This window comes from Lissotriton vulgaris, chromosome 4_1 (genome assembly GCF_964263255.1).
Source record: "Lissotriton vulgaris chromosome 4_1, aLisVul1.2, whole genome shotgun sequence".
Taxonomy (NCBI): Eukaryota; Metazoa; Chordata; class Amphibia; order Caudata; family Salamandridae; genus Lissotriton; species Lissotriton vulgaris.
Window position 1 is genome coordinate 1,853,067,465 of NC_141691.1, and position 14,655 is coordinate 1,853,082,119.

The window sequence follows — 14,655 nt, forward strand, 5'->3', positions numbered from 1 at the left end:
GGGCGCTTCTTAAAAATGAAATAGGTCTCTCATTTTCAAGCGTTTGAGCTATTGGCATTGTAATTAACAATGCTTTTTATTTGTGTTAATTATCAAAACAGATAAATCAAAAGCATTGTCATTTGCAATGCCAAAAGCTTAAACTCTCGCAAATGCGAGACCTATTGCATTGCAAATGCTTGTTTTAATAGTGGTCTTAAAAGCACGCATATTACAGCTCAGATGATAACTCCCTTGCACTACCACTTAACACAAATAAATCTGTGTCAGGAAGCTTCACGTGATTCTGTTAATTAAAGCCAATACTGGTGGTGTTTCACAAAGCCAATGTGTCATTATTCTAAGGTTTCTAAATAAGGTTCTTTTCGGCACCAATAACGACTTATTAGTACAGACAACCTCAACTGCATTAAGTTTTAAATCCTGACTTTGTGTTTCTCACGACATAGAACCCTTCACATATAATGACTCAAGTAAGGATGATATGCGACCCCTACACCTTGTACCCCTCATTGTCTTATGTTCCTGTATATTGATTTACACCCTTGTGTGTTTAATGTAAAGTGCTCCAACACCCTATATTAGGGTGAGTAGCAGTATAAAATTATAATTTCAATTGCTATTTAAATCGTTATTTGAATAATTACTCATACAGAATTTGGGTTTCCTACTACCCACTGCTCTGAGTCTATTCTTTGACTATCTTGGAGCACCTGAAGAACATCTTGTGTAATGATGGAATGGCCGTTTTGGTCCTTTTGGACCTGTCAGCATCTTTTGACAGCATATCGCCCTGATTCAGATGTTTGGAGAACTTTGGATCAAGGGTTCTGCAGTGGTGTGGTTAACCGATTAACTCACAAATAGATCTCAGGCTATTTGTCTTCCATCTTTTACCTAGAATCTGACTCTACTAATCTAGGAAACACAGTGGCCATCCTTGAGTGCTACACTCTTTAACACACACACACACACACACACACACACACATATATATATATATATATATATATATATATATATATATATATATATATTTTTTTTTCTCCCCTCTGGTATCCATAATCCGTAACATTGGAGTGTAAGTCCTCTCTTACATGGACCATACCCATATAGTAGTTTAATTGTCCAATGAACTTGGGAGGAAAGGTTTAAAAACTGCCTAATGAAGGCCTTTTGTGGTTAATTGAAAACCATTCAAAACGTAAAGCAGATAAAAAAGAAAGTTATTTTTGGTAATGGTCAGGAAGTTTGTAACAATATCTGGTTGCCTACTGAATTGGGTACTCCATTTATACCAATTGAAGTTGTCCGAAACCCCAGAGTAAGATTTGATAATTAACTATCCTTTAAACTGCAAATCAAAGATGTATTGGTGTCCTGCTTTGGTATCAATAAAACTTGAGAAAGGTCACAGGGTTAATGAATGAATGAATGGATGGATCGGTTTGGTATTGCGCACAGCTACTCAAACTAGAGCGTCCTGGCGCTGAAAGCGGACAATTGGCAGGTCACTGGAGCATGAGTTAGTTCCTAAAAAGCTAGATTTTTAGTTTTTCCTGAAGGTTGCAGTGTCCGTAGAAGCTCTCAGCGTAGCCAGTAGACTATTCCATACTTTTGCTCCTAGGAATGTCGATGGCTGTGTGAAACTGTAGTACATGCCCTGGTACTTCGAGATTAGATTATTCAAAGAGTTAGAATAATCTTATATGGAAGTTATCAGGGCATTTACTACAGTCTCCCTGCTAATCTCATACATGATTAAAAATCATTGATGGTGTAACAGCAAGACTTATGCTTAACTCTCCCATGCAGGACTCTCTTTTGGCTGCTGATTGAAAAACGATTTCAATTTAAATTCCTGCAGACCTCGGAAAAACCTAAACATGTTATTAGATCTGCAGCTCTAGTTACTTGAATAATCTACTCAACCTATTTGTAAAGCTCCTGACCCATAAACTGGTTTTAAATGATGTGATAGTGAGCAAATATTTCGATTCATTGAGCCTCCATTTTCTTCATTATCACATATGAGAGCACCTTCAAATGGGCGAGTTCAGCATGTCTGCTGTACAAAAACTTTTATTTGATTTAATAGGATAATCTTTTTTTTATTTTTTATTTATATATATATATATATATATATATATAATATATAAAATCACATATAGAATACCCCTGATTTGCCTCAAGTTCATTAACAGCATTGTCATTAGGGCAGGAGCAGGAATGCTTCTCAAATCATGGTTAAAAACTATCACTTTTAATAAATACATAACCAAAGCATTAAGTGGTAGCACACTGTCATTTGTAATCAGCAGATTTTACATATAAATGGCCAAACAATTTTCCACTGACATGTGGTTTACGGATTAAACTATATAGTGTACAAACAATAATGGTTGGAAATGGTGATGTGCAAATGACAAATATTTGCAGAAACTAAGTAAAGTGTTCTGGTTTGTTTTGCTCCTATTTAACTCTTTGTTTGCATCACACTTAATTACAAAATAATGTGCTTTTGTAATTCCTGATATATTTTGAAATATTTGTAACATTAATTTACAGTCTATTTATATAAATGTTATAGGATAGTGATGATAATGCCCTGAGTTTGGTTCTGAAGTCATTGAATGTGGGTCCGACCAACTACCAGCCTACTTCGGTACCTGTGAATAGTGCGTTAAGTCTAACAAACAATAGAAGGAATGTTAGGTGGGAGCAATTCCAAGTCACCCCACGAGCTGGCAACTGTTTACCAATTAATAATTCCATCTATGGTAAAAATGTGGGAGGTAATATCTGTACGGGGTTTGATGTTGGTTGCTGGGGAATTTGCCATAATACATCAAGAGTTATCATCAAAACTGGCAGATATATTCTTCCCAATAGTATGCCGTAGACCAAATACTCAGTTTAAATGTACCTGGTTCAATTCCAAATGCTGTAAAGCCAAGCAGGCCCTATTGGGCACTGTGAAGGCAAAGTACAAGCCACATATTAAACTAAACCGGGTGCTGTGCAAAGATACCTTTCAGCAGGAGGGGAAAAATTGGGAATTGGATAGATGGGACAATCTCAAACTTGAATTATCGGGCCATTGTGAGCTCGGGTGACACTCCAGGGAAACCAGCAATTGAGCCAAATATTGCCTCTGAAGTGTAGGAGAAACATTTTCTTACTCTTCTACACCAGTTATGAAAATGTAACTGGAGCTGCTGTACCTCAAAGTATAAGTAAACAAAGTGGAATCCACTAAGGAGGTGGTGGTGGTCCCTACTGTGGTGGGGAGCACACCGTGTTGCACTCCGAAACATGTTCATGTCGACGCACTACAGAGGTTATTGTACATAATTATACATCAGTAACCTCACACTGCACCCTTTTTAATAATACCAGCCAGGGGCTTAATTAAAGTCTTTTTTTTCCCCCACGAGCCAGGTGTTTTAACTATCACCTTCACCACTCCACCACTCACATAGAATACCCCACACACATCCACACATAGTCCACAGCAAGTGCTCCCACTTAGTCGTCGGTTGTAGCACGCGGCATCCCGTAGAGGGGTGCGAAGACCCCAATGATGTGAAGCATGACAGAAAGGGGCCTGTTGGTGTGGGAGGGGTATTTTAAACAACACAGTGTGCTCCTCACCACAGTAGGGACCACCACCACCTCCTTAGTGGATTCCACTTTGTTTACTTATAACGTTCAGGGAGACTGAATCCACTGTTTCTCTCCCTCCCCCCTATGTTATATAGATGTACCTCAAAAAGTAACCACCGAGTCTTGTCAGGGGGTGGCGGTGAAGATTACTTTATCTGAAGCTGCAAATGCTATAAATAAGCTCCAAAGCAACAAAGCACCAGGCTTAGATAAACTGCCAGGGGACTTATTTCGGGAGGAACCAACAATCTGGGGACCATTTTGAATGGCATGGATCGCTGCAATAATCAGTGAAGTCCGCTAGTTGCCTCAGTTTTTGTTTTTGCTTCCACCTTGGCGACGGTCATCTTCCTGTTCTCCATTGATTGTCCTTTTTTGTGCCAGTGGGTAATCCTTTCTAGGGGACGTCAACCTTGCTTTGTTTTGATGGTGATGCAGTGCTTTTTACTTGATGTGACACTATCTTCTTGGCATTAATCGTTTTATAGCGAAAGTAAGTTGCATTTGAACATCTTTTCTTACTGCAGCTTTTTACAGAGTGAGCCAATAAGTCAGTGTCCACTCTTTTCCATTTTTAGGTCGAGCATTCAAGACCTCTTTAGTATATACTTATATTTGTGAGTACTTTTTGGGCTCTTGAGTTCAGTCCTAGAACTTGTCTGCATCCACGTAGGGACTTTTTTTCTGTTCAACTGCCTCTATTTAGCTGTCTTGATAGAAAACGACCAGTAGAGGTCAGTAAAATACCAGAAGTGCTTTCTGCGGAGGTACTTTCTCTTTTTTAATTTTTTTTCTGGCAAGTGCTTCTATTTAACTTTCTTTTTTTTTTGATCAAATTTATTTTATTGAGTTCCACAAAGCGATACCATACATACATTGAACAAAATGAGCAAAGCTACAGCGCCTGCACCAAGGGCGTTACACTTCTCATCCATCTATCTGTTTAACGAGGGGTAACCAGGTGTCCATGTATGCTCGTATGATGGTAGACAAACCCCGCAATGTCCGCAAGAACTCTTTTCCACCAACCTCCCCAGAAACCCCACCCGCCCCAACCTACCCCAACTGTATCCAACCCTCGACCCCTACCAACCCTCCCCACTCTGTGTGTTCCTTGTAGCGCCTAGAGGTGACTATACGGGGTTCAGGCTAAACCTTGTGTTCTGCTCTGGTCGTCTCGTCGCGGAATCCCTCCGCCAGTTTCTGAACCCTGAGATACTTCGGACAGGTGAGCTCCGTGAATTCTTGGGAAAGCAGGGAGATGAGTGGTTGCCATACTTCTCTAAACGTTTCTGATGTCTGTGTGAGCGAGGCTTGTATCCTTTCCATCCCCATGATCTACCATAATCTGTGTAGCCACCCCGTGTGCGTGGGCTTCCTTGTGGTGCCCCATAACGACAGGATGTGTTGGGTCGCTGCCCCCATCGCCAGTCCCATCTGTTTCCCCCGTATTGATTTGAGTGGGAACATAAGTCTGTTGGGGAGCCCCAGGATCGCATAAGCAGGGAAAAGGGGAATGTCGGTGTCGAAGTGGGTATCTATGTCCTTAAGCACTACCTCCCAATATTCCTGTACCTCGATACACTCCCACAGAATGTGTAGCATGGTCCCCGTATGTCCACACCCTCTCCAGCATTTGGGGTCTTTGCTCGGGTTCCCCTGGTGCAGGCGTTCCGGAGTCAAATGCCAATAATAGGCGATCTTCACTGCCGCCTCTTTGCCAGCTGTGTTTCTGGCTGTGTGGTGAGCCCGGTAGTATATGTCATGCCATTCTTTGTCAGAGAGAGCTCGCCCTAGTTCCCTCTCCCAGCGTTTCTGCCCGGCGGATCTATCCGTAGGGGGAGGCGGGGACAGCATTAGATATAGTTCTGTGATGGACCGTGAGTCCGATGTTTTAGTCATGATCCACCTCTCATAGGGGGTGAGAGGACGACTGGCCAGAGGCGCCACGTGGGCGTGCGTCAGCCAATTAAGTTGGAAGTACTGGTAGCGGTGTGGCTTAGCAAGAGTGTAGTCCGCTGTCACTATGTCCCATGTCAAAAAGCCTTCTGTATCAATCAAGTGGCCTGCGGAGCGGCACTCAGACTGTCGCCACTGGGGGAACGAGCCCGGTGGTCTGCCCGTGGGAAACGCTGGGTTATCTAACAGAGGTGTCATAGGGGAGGGAAAAGTCGTTGGGCCCTTCGGGACCGCAGTTGCGTCCCATACTTGTAAAAGAGTCCTGGTGATAGGGGATTTCTTGAGGTATGCCGGTCTGTCGGTCGTGCCAGAAAGGGGACTTTCCAGAGGGGCAGGCCCGCCATGGCCCTGTCCTGAAATAACCAATGCTTTTCTAAAGTCGGCCTGGACCACTCCAGAAGGAATCTGAGCTGCGCTGCCTGAAAGTAGCGCCGCAAGTCTGGGATGCCAAAGCCCCCCTCCGCTGTTACCCTCGTGACCAAGTCGCGCCGCAGCCTGGGTTTCTTGTTAGCCCACACATAGTGGTTCAGGATGTCCTGCAATTTCTTCAGCATCCCCAGTGGGGGGGTGACCGGGATAATCTGGAATAGGTAGAGGATCTTGGGCAGAAGGGACATTTTGATGGCCGCCACTCGTCCCAGCCACGAGAGCGGCTGTTGTTTCCACCTCCCGATGTACCCCTGAACGCGCGACAAGAGTTTAGTGTAGTTGAGGTCGACCGTCTGGGCAGTCGCTGGCGTCAGGTCTATCCCCAGGTATTGTATTGTGGTGCTGACCTCGAGTCCCCCTATGTGCAACGATTCTCTGTTAGCTGGCCGGGTGTTGCTACCTAACGGGAGGACAACAGACTTTTGTATATTCATTTTGAAGCCCGACACCGCCTTGGACTATCCACCGCCACAAGGATGTCGTCCGCGTATAGGCTCATAGTCTGCTCCACTCCCCCAAACTTGATCCCCGTGATGGTGCTATTGTCACGAACACACTGGGCAAATGGCTCAATGTAGAGAACGAACAGGAGCGGCGAGAGCGGGCAGCCCTGCCGCGTGCCTCTTTGGATGTCGAATGGCTTGGAGCTAATCCCATTTACTTTGATTGTCTCCCGTGGTGACGTATAGCAACCTGCCACCCAGGAGCGGAAACGGGGACCCACGCCGAATTTCGTCAGCGTGTTGTCCAAAAATCTCCAGTCCACCCTGTCGAACGCCTTCTCGGCGTCGACCGAAAGTAGTGCTGCATCAGAGGCGTTGAAATTAGCTTTGTCTATGACATGCATTATGCGTTTAGTGTTGTCTGCGCACTGCCGGGAGGGGACGAAGACTGCCTGGTCCGGTTCGATTATGCCAGGCAGGCAGGGGCCCAGGCGAGAGGCCAAAATGCCCGTGAAGAGCTTGAGGTCAAGATTGAGGAGTGATATCGGCCTGTATGCCGCACACCGCGAAGGGTCCTTGCCCGGCTTTGGCAGGACAATGACCTCTACCTCTAGCATCTCCTTCGGGATCGAGCCTGGTACCCCAAAAGAGTTAAATAGTTTCGTAAGGACCTGCGCCAAGAGAGGGCAAAAGGACTTGTAAAAGCCCGCAGAGAAGCCATCTGGGCCCAGGGCTTTCAGGGGCTTGAGTCGGGCAATGGCCGATATAACTTCCTCCAGGCGGATAGGGGCGTCCAACGCACTGGCGTTAGTTTCATTGATAGCAGTGACATCCATGGTCTCCAAGTAGGCCCTCCCCGCCTCTTCCCCCAGGGCCGGATCCGCAGCTTAGAACTGTGCATAGAAGGCTCAAAATGCCTCCGCTATGCGGTCATCCTCTCGGACTTCGTCGCCGTCGTCTCCTCGTATAACGGGGATCTGGGAGCGGACAGTTTTAGCCTTAAGCTTGCTGGCCAGCAGGCGACCAGTCTTGTCTCCCCCTACATAGTACGTGTGGCGAAGGCGGAGTGCCGCATATTCCGCCCTATCCAGGTCCAGACTCGCCAGTTGTGCCCTGGCCGCTTTCAATTTGCGCCAGTTCCAGGGGGCGTCCGTCCGGCAGTGAACCCGCTCCAGCACCTGCGTCTCTAATTTCTGCCTCCGTTCCTTTCGCTCCTTATTATCCGCTGCGCGATCGCCATGATGTCGCCCCTAATGACCGCCTTGAGCGCCCCCCACAGTGTCGCCTGGGCCACCTCCCCGGTGTCGTTTTGGTCCAGGTAACTGGTGATGCTTTGGGACAGTTGTTGTACCACCCCCTTGCGGGAGAGCAGGCTTTCTCTGAGTCGCCACCTGCCCCTGTGTGGAGGTGTGCGCGGGACTGTCAGTTGGAAGACTACCGCTTTGTGGTCTGAAAGCGCCGCTGGTGTAATGTCTATGTCCTGGATCATGGGGATCATGTCTGTAGAGCCCAGAAAGTGGTCTATCCTGGCGTCTGTGTGGTGCACATGTGAATAAAAGGTGTATCCTGGGGCGGTATGATGTATTTCCCACCAGATGTCAATCAGCCCTCTGTCCCTCAGCCACTGCCTCCCCGTCGCCGAAAGTGCCCCTGTGTCCCCAAACCTCTTCCCGGACCTATCCATCTCATTGTCCATGACTAGATTTATGTTCCCCCTCCCCCCCCCCTACCAGAACAAGCCTCATGTCTCCTGACAGCGCCTCGGACAGCGCCCCCCTCAAAAAGGCCTCCTGTTTAGTGTTGGGTGCGTAGATAGAGCCTAATGTGAAGGAAGAAGGGCCTATATGAACTGTGTGCGCTAAGAGTCTGCCCTTGATCTCAGCCACCTTGCTCCCCACCCGCCCCCTAAAATGCCTGGCTACCAGTATAGCTACTCCCGCTTTTTTCTCAGTGGTTGTGGAGTAAAATTGATGAGGGAAGGCTCTGGCATTCATGCGGTGCCAGTCTTTTGCTAACAAATGTGTCTCTTGTAACAGACAGATTTCCGCCCCAGAGCGTTCGAGGAATGAGAGAACTGCCCTCCTTTTGATAGGATTATTAAGTCCCCTCACATTAAGGGAGAGGATACGAATGCTGTCAACGGCCATGAGAATGTGAGCATTCTGCCTGCACTAGACTTAGCCCGAGCCACCCCTCCCTAGGTCGCCTGTCATCAGTTCGAATTGAACACAGAGTTCCCAACCCCAACCCCTCCCAACCCCTCCCGCCCCCCCCCCCCCTCCACCCCGAACCCCAACCTGCAAACCCCAACCTGTGAACATAGACCAGGGCCTATCCGGCAACAGTCCAGGCCCTTGGTGTAGTCTCTGGGTGCGGGAGAACGTGGCAACGGCGAACCTGGAGCCCCCCGTCCCGCCCCCCCACGGCGTGTGCTAAGTTGTGATCAACCCCTGCGCTCATGTCTCTTCAAGGACCTGCCGTGGTATCGGTGGAAACTTTCTGAATCGCTGCTGCATGTTCAGTCGCTACCGTCTCTGGGTCCGGTCGGAACCCCTTCTTGGGTGTGCGGCGGCCTCATCGTCTGCCAGCCGTCTGCCAGTGGGCGCGGGGAGCGCGACTGGGAGGGCCTGAAGTCGGATATGTCCTCCGTTCCTCCCTCCTCCGTGGGAAGGCCCAAGACGGCGCAGGTATATTTCAGGGACCTGAGTTGATGGAGCGTTCCATTCCACTTAAAGATCAGTCTAAAGGGGTGTCCCCACGAGTAGGGGACTCCCTTATCTCGTAGGTAGGTGGTCGCCACTTTAAACTCCCGCCACTTCTGTAGAGTGATCGTGGATAAGTCCTGAAAGAGTTCGACAGTGTGCTCCCTGAAGCGGATAGGTAGTTTCTGGCGCGCCGCGTTCAGGATGCGTTCTCTGAAGGGATAATCGGGCAAGAAGGCTAGGATGTCCGGGGGGAGGAGAGGAGGGGGGCAGGTCCCTGTCGATTCTTATCTCAAGGTCCTCATTTTCGCCTAGGACTTCTCGGAACAGATCCTGCAAGTACGCGGTGATGTCTCCCCCTTCCGACTTGAGTGGCACGTTCCGTACCCTGATGTTGTTCCTCCGAGAGCGGTTCTCCAGGTCCTTAGCATGGGCCTGGAGGTCAGTCTGTTGATCGTGCAGCCGGAGGATTTCTTGCTGCAACTGTTCCACCTCTGCACTTCGAGCTTGGTCCGAGGTCTCCACAGCTGCCACCCTCTCCCCTATGTCGTCCACGTCGCGGCGGAGCTCTTTGTCCCCGCCATATCCTGCCTGAGGGTTTGGATGTCTTCCTTGAGAGATGAGAATAGTGCCTCCATGAATGATTTAGTGGCTGGGGCGTCCCCTTCATTGCGCTCCCTTTCCTTGGGCTGGGTCGCCGGCAGCGGCTTGTCCGGGCTTTTGTCTCCCTTCGAAGCCCCTTTTGCCAGCATGTCGGGGATGGTACACCCCCCCTGCGATTAGTAGAGGTCATGTCCCTCTCGGCCTTGGGGGCGCCCTCGCTGTGTTTGCGTCCCCCGTCGGGCCCCTCGGCACGTCCAAACTGGCCTCTCACCTCCGATTATTATGAGGAACGTCTAATGTTTGTGGTGGAGGTGTGTTACCAATTCTGGGTTGGTTCATTGTGAGTGGGTGTTCTGTGGTGTTACCAGAGAGAACAGGTGTTTTAATATGAGCGGAGCACAGTGCATTACCTCCTTATAATGTTTATAAGAGTATAGTGGGGAGAAGGTTTCCAAAAATACTCACCTGTTTGTCACTGTTATAGCAGCACGCGATTGGACTGGGTCTTTATTTTGAAATATAGTTTGAGTGGAGGGCGACACTTTCCATTTTCCCTCTTAGCTCCTGTGTGGTTTGGACATGTCCAGACGAGCCTTGTGCAGTCAGTATTGAAAGGTAAGGTTAGGCATGTAGTAGATGAAAAAACAGGTCCTCCCCTCTCTGGGATGGTAATGGGACAACAGAAAAAGGAGCGTCAAGGGTCAAGATAATTGAGGGCTTCACCTTACAGTGGGACCCTGAAATCTCCATGTGAGGGACCACAGGGAATGAATCTCAATTATGAAATCTAGTGCAGATGTGAGGATCACCTAGATGAAGTATAGAACGATTACTAAAAATTCTCTGAACCAGTATCCCATCCAGTTGAAAGCAATGAGTGATTTCTAGTTACACTGGAGCAACTTCTCTTGCACCAAACCATGAACGTTAAACGCACGTGCTGGTTGGAGTGAAGAAAATGGACCCAGGAACCCCAATCTCATTGTGAAATGTATTGTCAGTCCTGTCCTGCCAGATCCCTGATGGATATTGAACCCCACAGGAGTGCTCGGAGTCACCCAAAAGCGTGGAAAAATTGGGTTGTTTGTGCAGAAATTGTAGTCTTGCAGCCATCATTTTGTGAATAGCAAAAAAGCTATCATTGTGTGTCTGGAAAATTGTGATTTGGCCCAAGGTTAGCCCCTTTGCTAACCACAGCGGGCAGATTTGAGTGGTCTTGGGCATTTGCACCATAACCATAACTTAGTTTTTAACTGTGGATTTTCACTGGAAAAATATATAAATATTATGTTCTACAATCTTCTGACATATTTTAGCTCTACTTCCTTGTTGCTACATTCTGCCATATTGAGAAGTGAGATCGACACTGGGATATCTAGACCAGGTTAGAGACAATCTTCGGTCTGCAGAGCTGATAGACCTACCCGGGCTATGTCTGGGGTGATGCCAGACATCCTTGGGGTGCACAGCTTTCTGGATGCTTCTTGTCCTCACTTTTCCCAAATCTCCGTTCCCAGATTACCAATCACATCTTGGACGATTTGTGAGAAGGTATCCTTCTTGAAAGTGACGTGTAGCCAAAATATGTCGTAAGACTGCCCTTGTGATGGGCTCGGTAGCCTATTGTATTTGTATATTCTTTTCAGGAAGAACTGTTTTATTGGTAACTTATCACACCATACATATTGTCTATACATCGAATATCAGCATTGTATTGTGAATAAGAGTAGCTTGCAATAATGATCATGCACATAGCAATTTAACATTAAATGGGCCTTATTCATGGCTTTACAGGCAGTAGAAAGGGTCACAAGTTAAAAACAAGGTTCTACTTCACAGGACAGAGGCATAAAGGACAAACATATTGAAATAATGGTAGGTGTCAAGATGGCGAGCTGACTTACGGTGTCTTATGTAGACTGGATTGTTCAGTTCAGCTGCTAATTCGGGTAAGAATTGATTTGGTTATAAACTATGACTGTATGCTAATGAAGTTGTAGCAATGCAAATTTGCAAGCGGGATAGATTATTAATGCTGAAAATTTGGTATTCCTTATGCCTCGATGTGGGAAAGATGTCCGTATAAGGTTATTTATTGAAGAACATGCGAGTTCAACCTTAAAATATCGTTTTAATCTCATCTTTCCATTCTTCCTTGATGCTTCACTAAATAGTTTTCTCATTTTCTCAACTACATTTGCTTTGTTTCTATTAAAACATCTCTAATAATTTAAGTGACAACTTTAATTTAATTTTCAGGTCTTGCGATTGCCAGTGAGGTTTACAACTTAATTAAGGGCAACTGCAGCTCCTCATCTTATGTAGATGAAAACACGTTTCCAGGTATGTTAATTTTTCTGGATAATGCAGATGCGACCATTCATGCATTACCCTATTGATTATTTTTTATAATTTTATATTGTTCTATTTCGGTGTGCATGCAACTTTAATAGGTTCCCCAGCTTCCCTCAGTACATTTGACATGTCTCATCCCTTTTCTCAGAGATCTTCAGGACTAGGGGGCTGCCCTCAATACCATTTGTGTTAAAAGATACCAGAGTAAATTATGACAGAACAAGGAGAACCAGACATGAAACTGAGAAGCAAGTAGAACTGGTTGGAGTTAATCTCACCGTACAAAAACAGGAGGAAACCCCTATCATGCATACGCTATCTCGCCATACCAGCCCAAGGAGAACACCCCATGGTGTTTAAATGTCTCTCGTCCTCTAGAATTCCAAGTGGCATGCTTCATCATAGAGTCCTCGTCCAGATAACTAGTGTATCTGGACTGGTAATCAAACTTGGTAATCAAGGGAGTTCTTTGGTTATTGGGTGGGATCATAGATTTAAAATAGTCTAGGGTGTCCTGAGGGTTAATTTTATTTTCGAAGGACACCCGGCTACTTCTAGGATCCCACCCAATACCCAAACAGCTACCATGGTGGAGTCCGTCCACATATACTAGGTATCTGGCTGAGGACTCCTATGAAGAGGTATGCTGCTTGGAATCTTCATGGGTGAGAGTTCTTTTAATACCATATGGTGATCCCCCCCCCCCATTGACTGATCTAGAGAGCTAGGCCAAGCATAGTAGGGGCCTGTTGTTTTTGTATAGTTAAATATTTGGGAAGGTGAGCAAACCCTGTATCACTTTTCACTCCCTCCTCCTTGGAATATAGTATTGTTCATCCTATACAGAAAACTGGCAAAGAAAGACTGTACCAGTTGGCCAAGAAAATATTGCTGGCACAGGCAACACAGGACCGCTGGATAGCTTGCTGCAAAACTGCAGACAAAGCTTCAGGATGACTACCTACAAGAAAAAACACCATACCAAAACTTTTTAGGAAGGATATTCTTGATCTACAGCCTTTTAAGTGCTGGGAGGACAAGCCATTCTAGGTTTGCTTTTCACTGAGTTCGCTCACTTTCTTAAACCTTGAATTTACAAATTCTTTCTCATAAGAAGTTTTTAAAATCATTCTGCATGTGTGCAATGGGTTAAGTTATAGCTAAAAGGTATGATCCTTGCAGTGTTGCTTTTTTATTAGATCAGGAGTTGAGCAATTATTTGTTTTAATCTAGGTGTGGGTCTTAAACTTATCATTTTTCTAAGTATGATGCATGGCTTTCTGTTTTGCCATCCTAGGAGAGACTTGTTATCTGTGATTTCAAGGGTTAGGTTTAAAGAAAAAAGTGTCACTTGCTTTCAAAATGTCTTCAGCTTATGTTGATAACCTCCATCTACAACTAATATAAACCTTTTTGTTGGTTTTTGTAAATTGTATTGCCTTTCAGGAATTCTGACCTAGAAGTTAGAATTGTGTTAATTCCAATTTTTAAGCTCTACACTATTGAAGTTTGTACAATAATAAATCAATGTACACCGTCTACCTTTTTTCCTCTTTTTACAATATATGATGGAAAAGGCCTTTGCTGTGGTTTTATTTCTAAGGCTGTGCACTTCCTACAAAGTGGTATTATTAATTGAAGCTTGTGACCAAGAAGCATTAATCCTTGTATTTCCATTCCAGCATGCTCAGTGGCAGGTGCTCCAGGCCCAAGAAAGTGGTTCTTTGCTGTTCAAGGAATTTATGGCACCTTCCAGGTAGGTGTGAAATGTCAGCAAATCAGTATTTCATTCTCAATTCTGGTTGAACATTTTTTATTACCATTATTCCTTTTCTGTATTGTTGTAGTTCTCGAACCCTGTTTGGGAAGAGGTTTCTTTGAGCAACGAACAAGATGGTAGTGAGGAGGGAGTGCAATCATCAGTTGAAGAATGCTTGACTGCCATTCAAAGTGTCGATGAAGACGAAAGCAGCGAAAAACATATGCCATCGCAAACTGAGTATGCTTATTTTATATGTATTCTGTGTTATGGACATCACAAGATGGAGCAGCAGTTTTTTAAATGTGTCGATTAAAGCGTCGGTGGTAATCACCACTACTATTTTTAAATCTGCGTTTTTCGTTTATGGCCCTGTGCTGACCGTAAATGGTTGTTTGTCCCCGTGCCAGGTTTTCTAAAATTCAAACTTTTAAAATCCATCGACAATTTGTCATGGGTGCATGCAAAGAACACTACCTAAGACATAAAAAGCCTAAGAATGCTCGATTTATTATACATCAAACATGGAAACCTAGAGGTCAAATTAATTTGTTTTGACTTTCAGGTTCTCTTGTTGGATATTTTAAATTCCTCTAATCTTTGAGATCTAAATTTTAGTTTCAACACACGTCTGCATAATGGTCTTTGCTACTTTCCCCTTCATAAGCTGCCATGTTGCTCTTCATGGCGTTTGAGGGATATACAGATTTATAGATATTCAGATACTACTAGTCCTTAA

At 45.6% G+C, this 14,655-nt stretch overlaps 1 protein-coding gene across 1 annotated transcript in view; it reads left to right on the forward strand.

The window, feature by feature from the left end:
• The window catches only part of MTBP (MDM2 binding protein), a 181,060-nt gene that overhangs the window by 6,811 nt on the left and 159,594 nt on the right, over positions 1-14,655 (forward strand). The window contains exons 2-4 of the mRNA XM_086966165.1: positions 12,062-12,145; positions 13,840-13,913; positions 14,005-14,156. Coding sequence (XP_086822291.1) covers positions 12,062-12,145; positions 13,840-13,913; positions 14,005-14,156 — 310 coding nt within the window. The remainder of the gene's footprint in view (positions 1-12,061; positions 12,146-13,839; positions 13,914-14,004; positions 14,157-14,655) is intronic.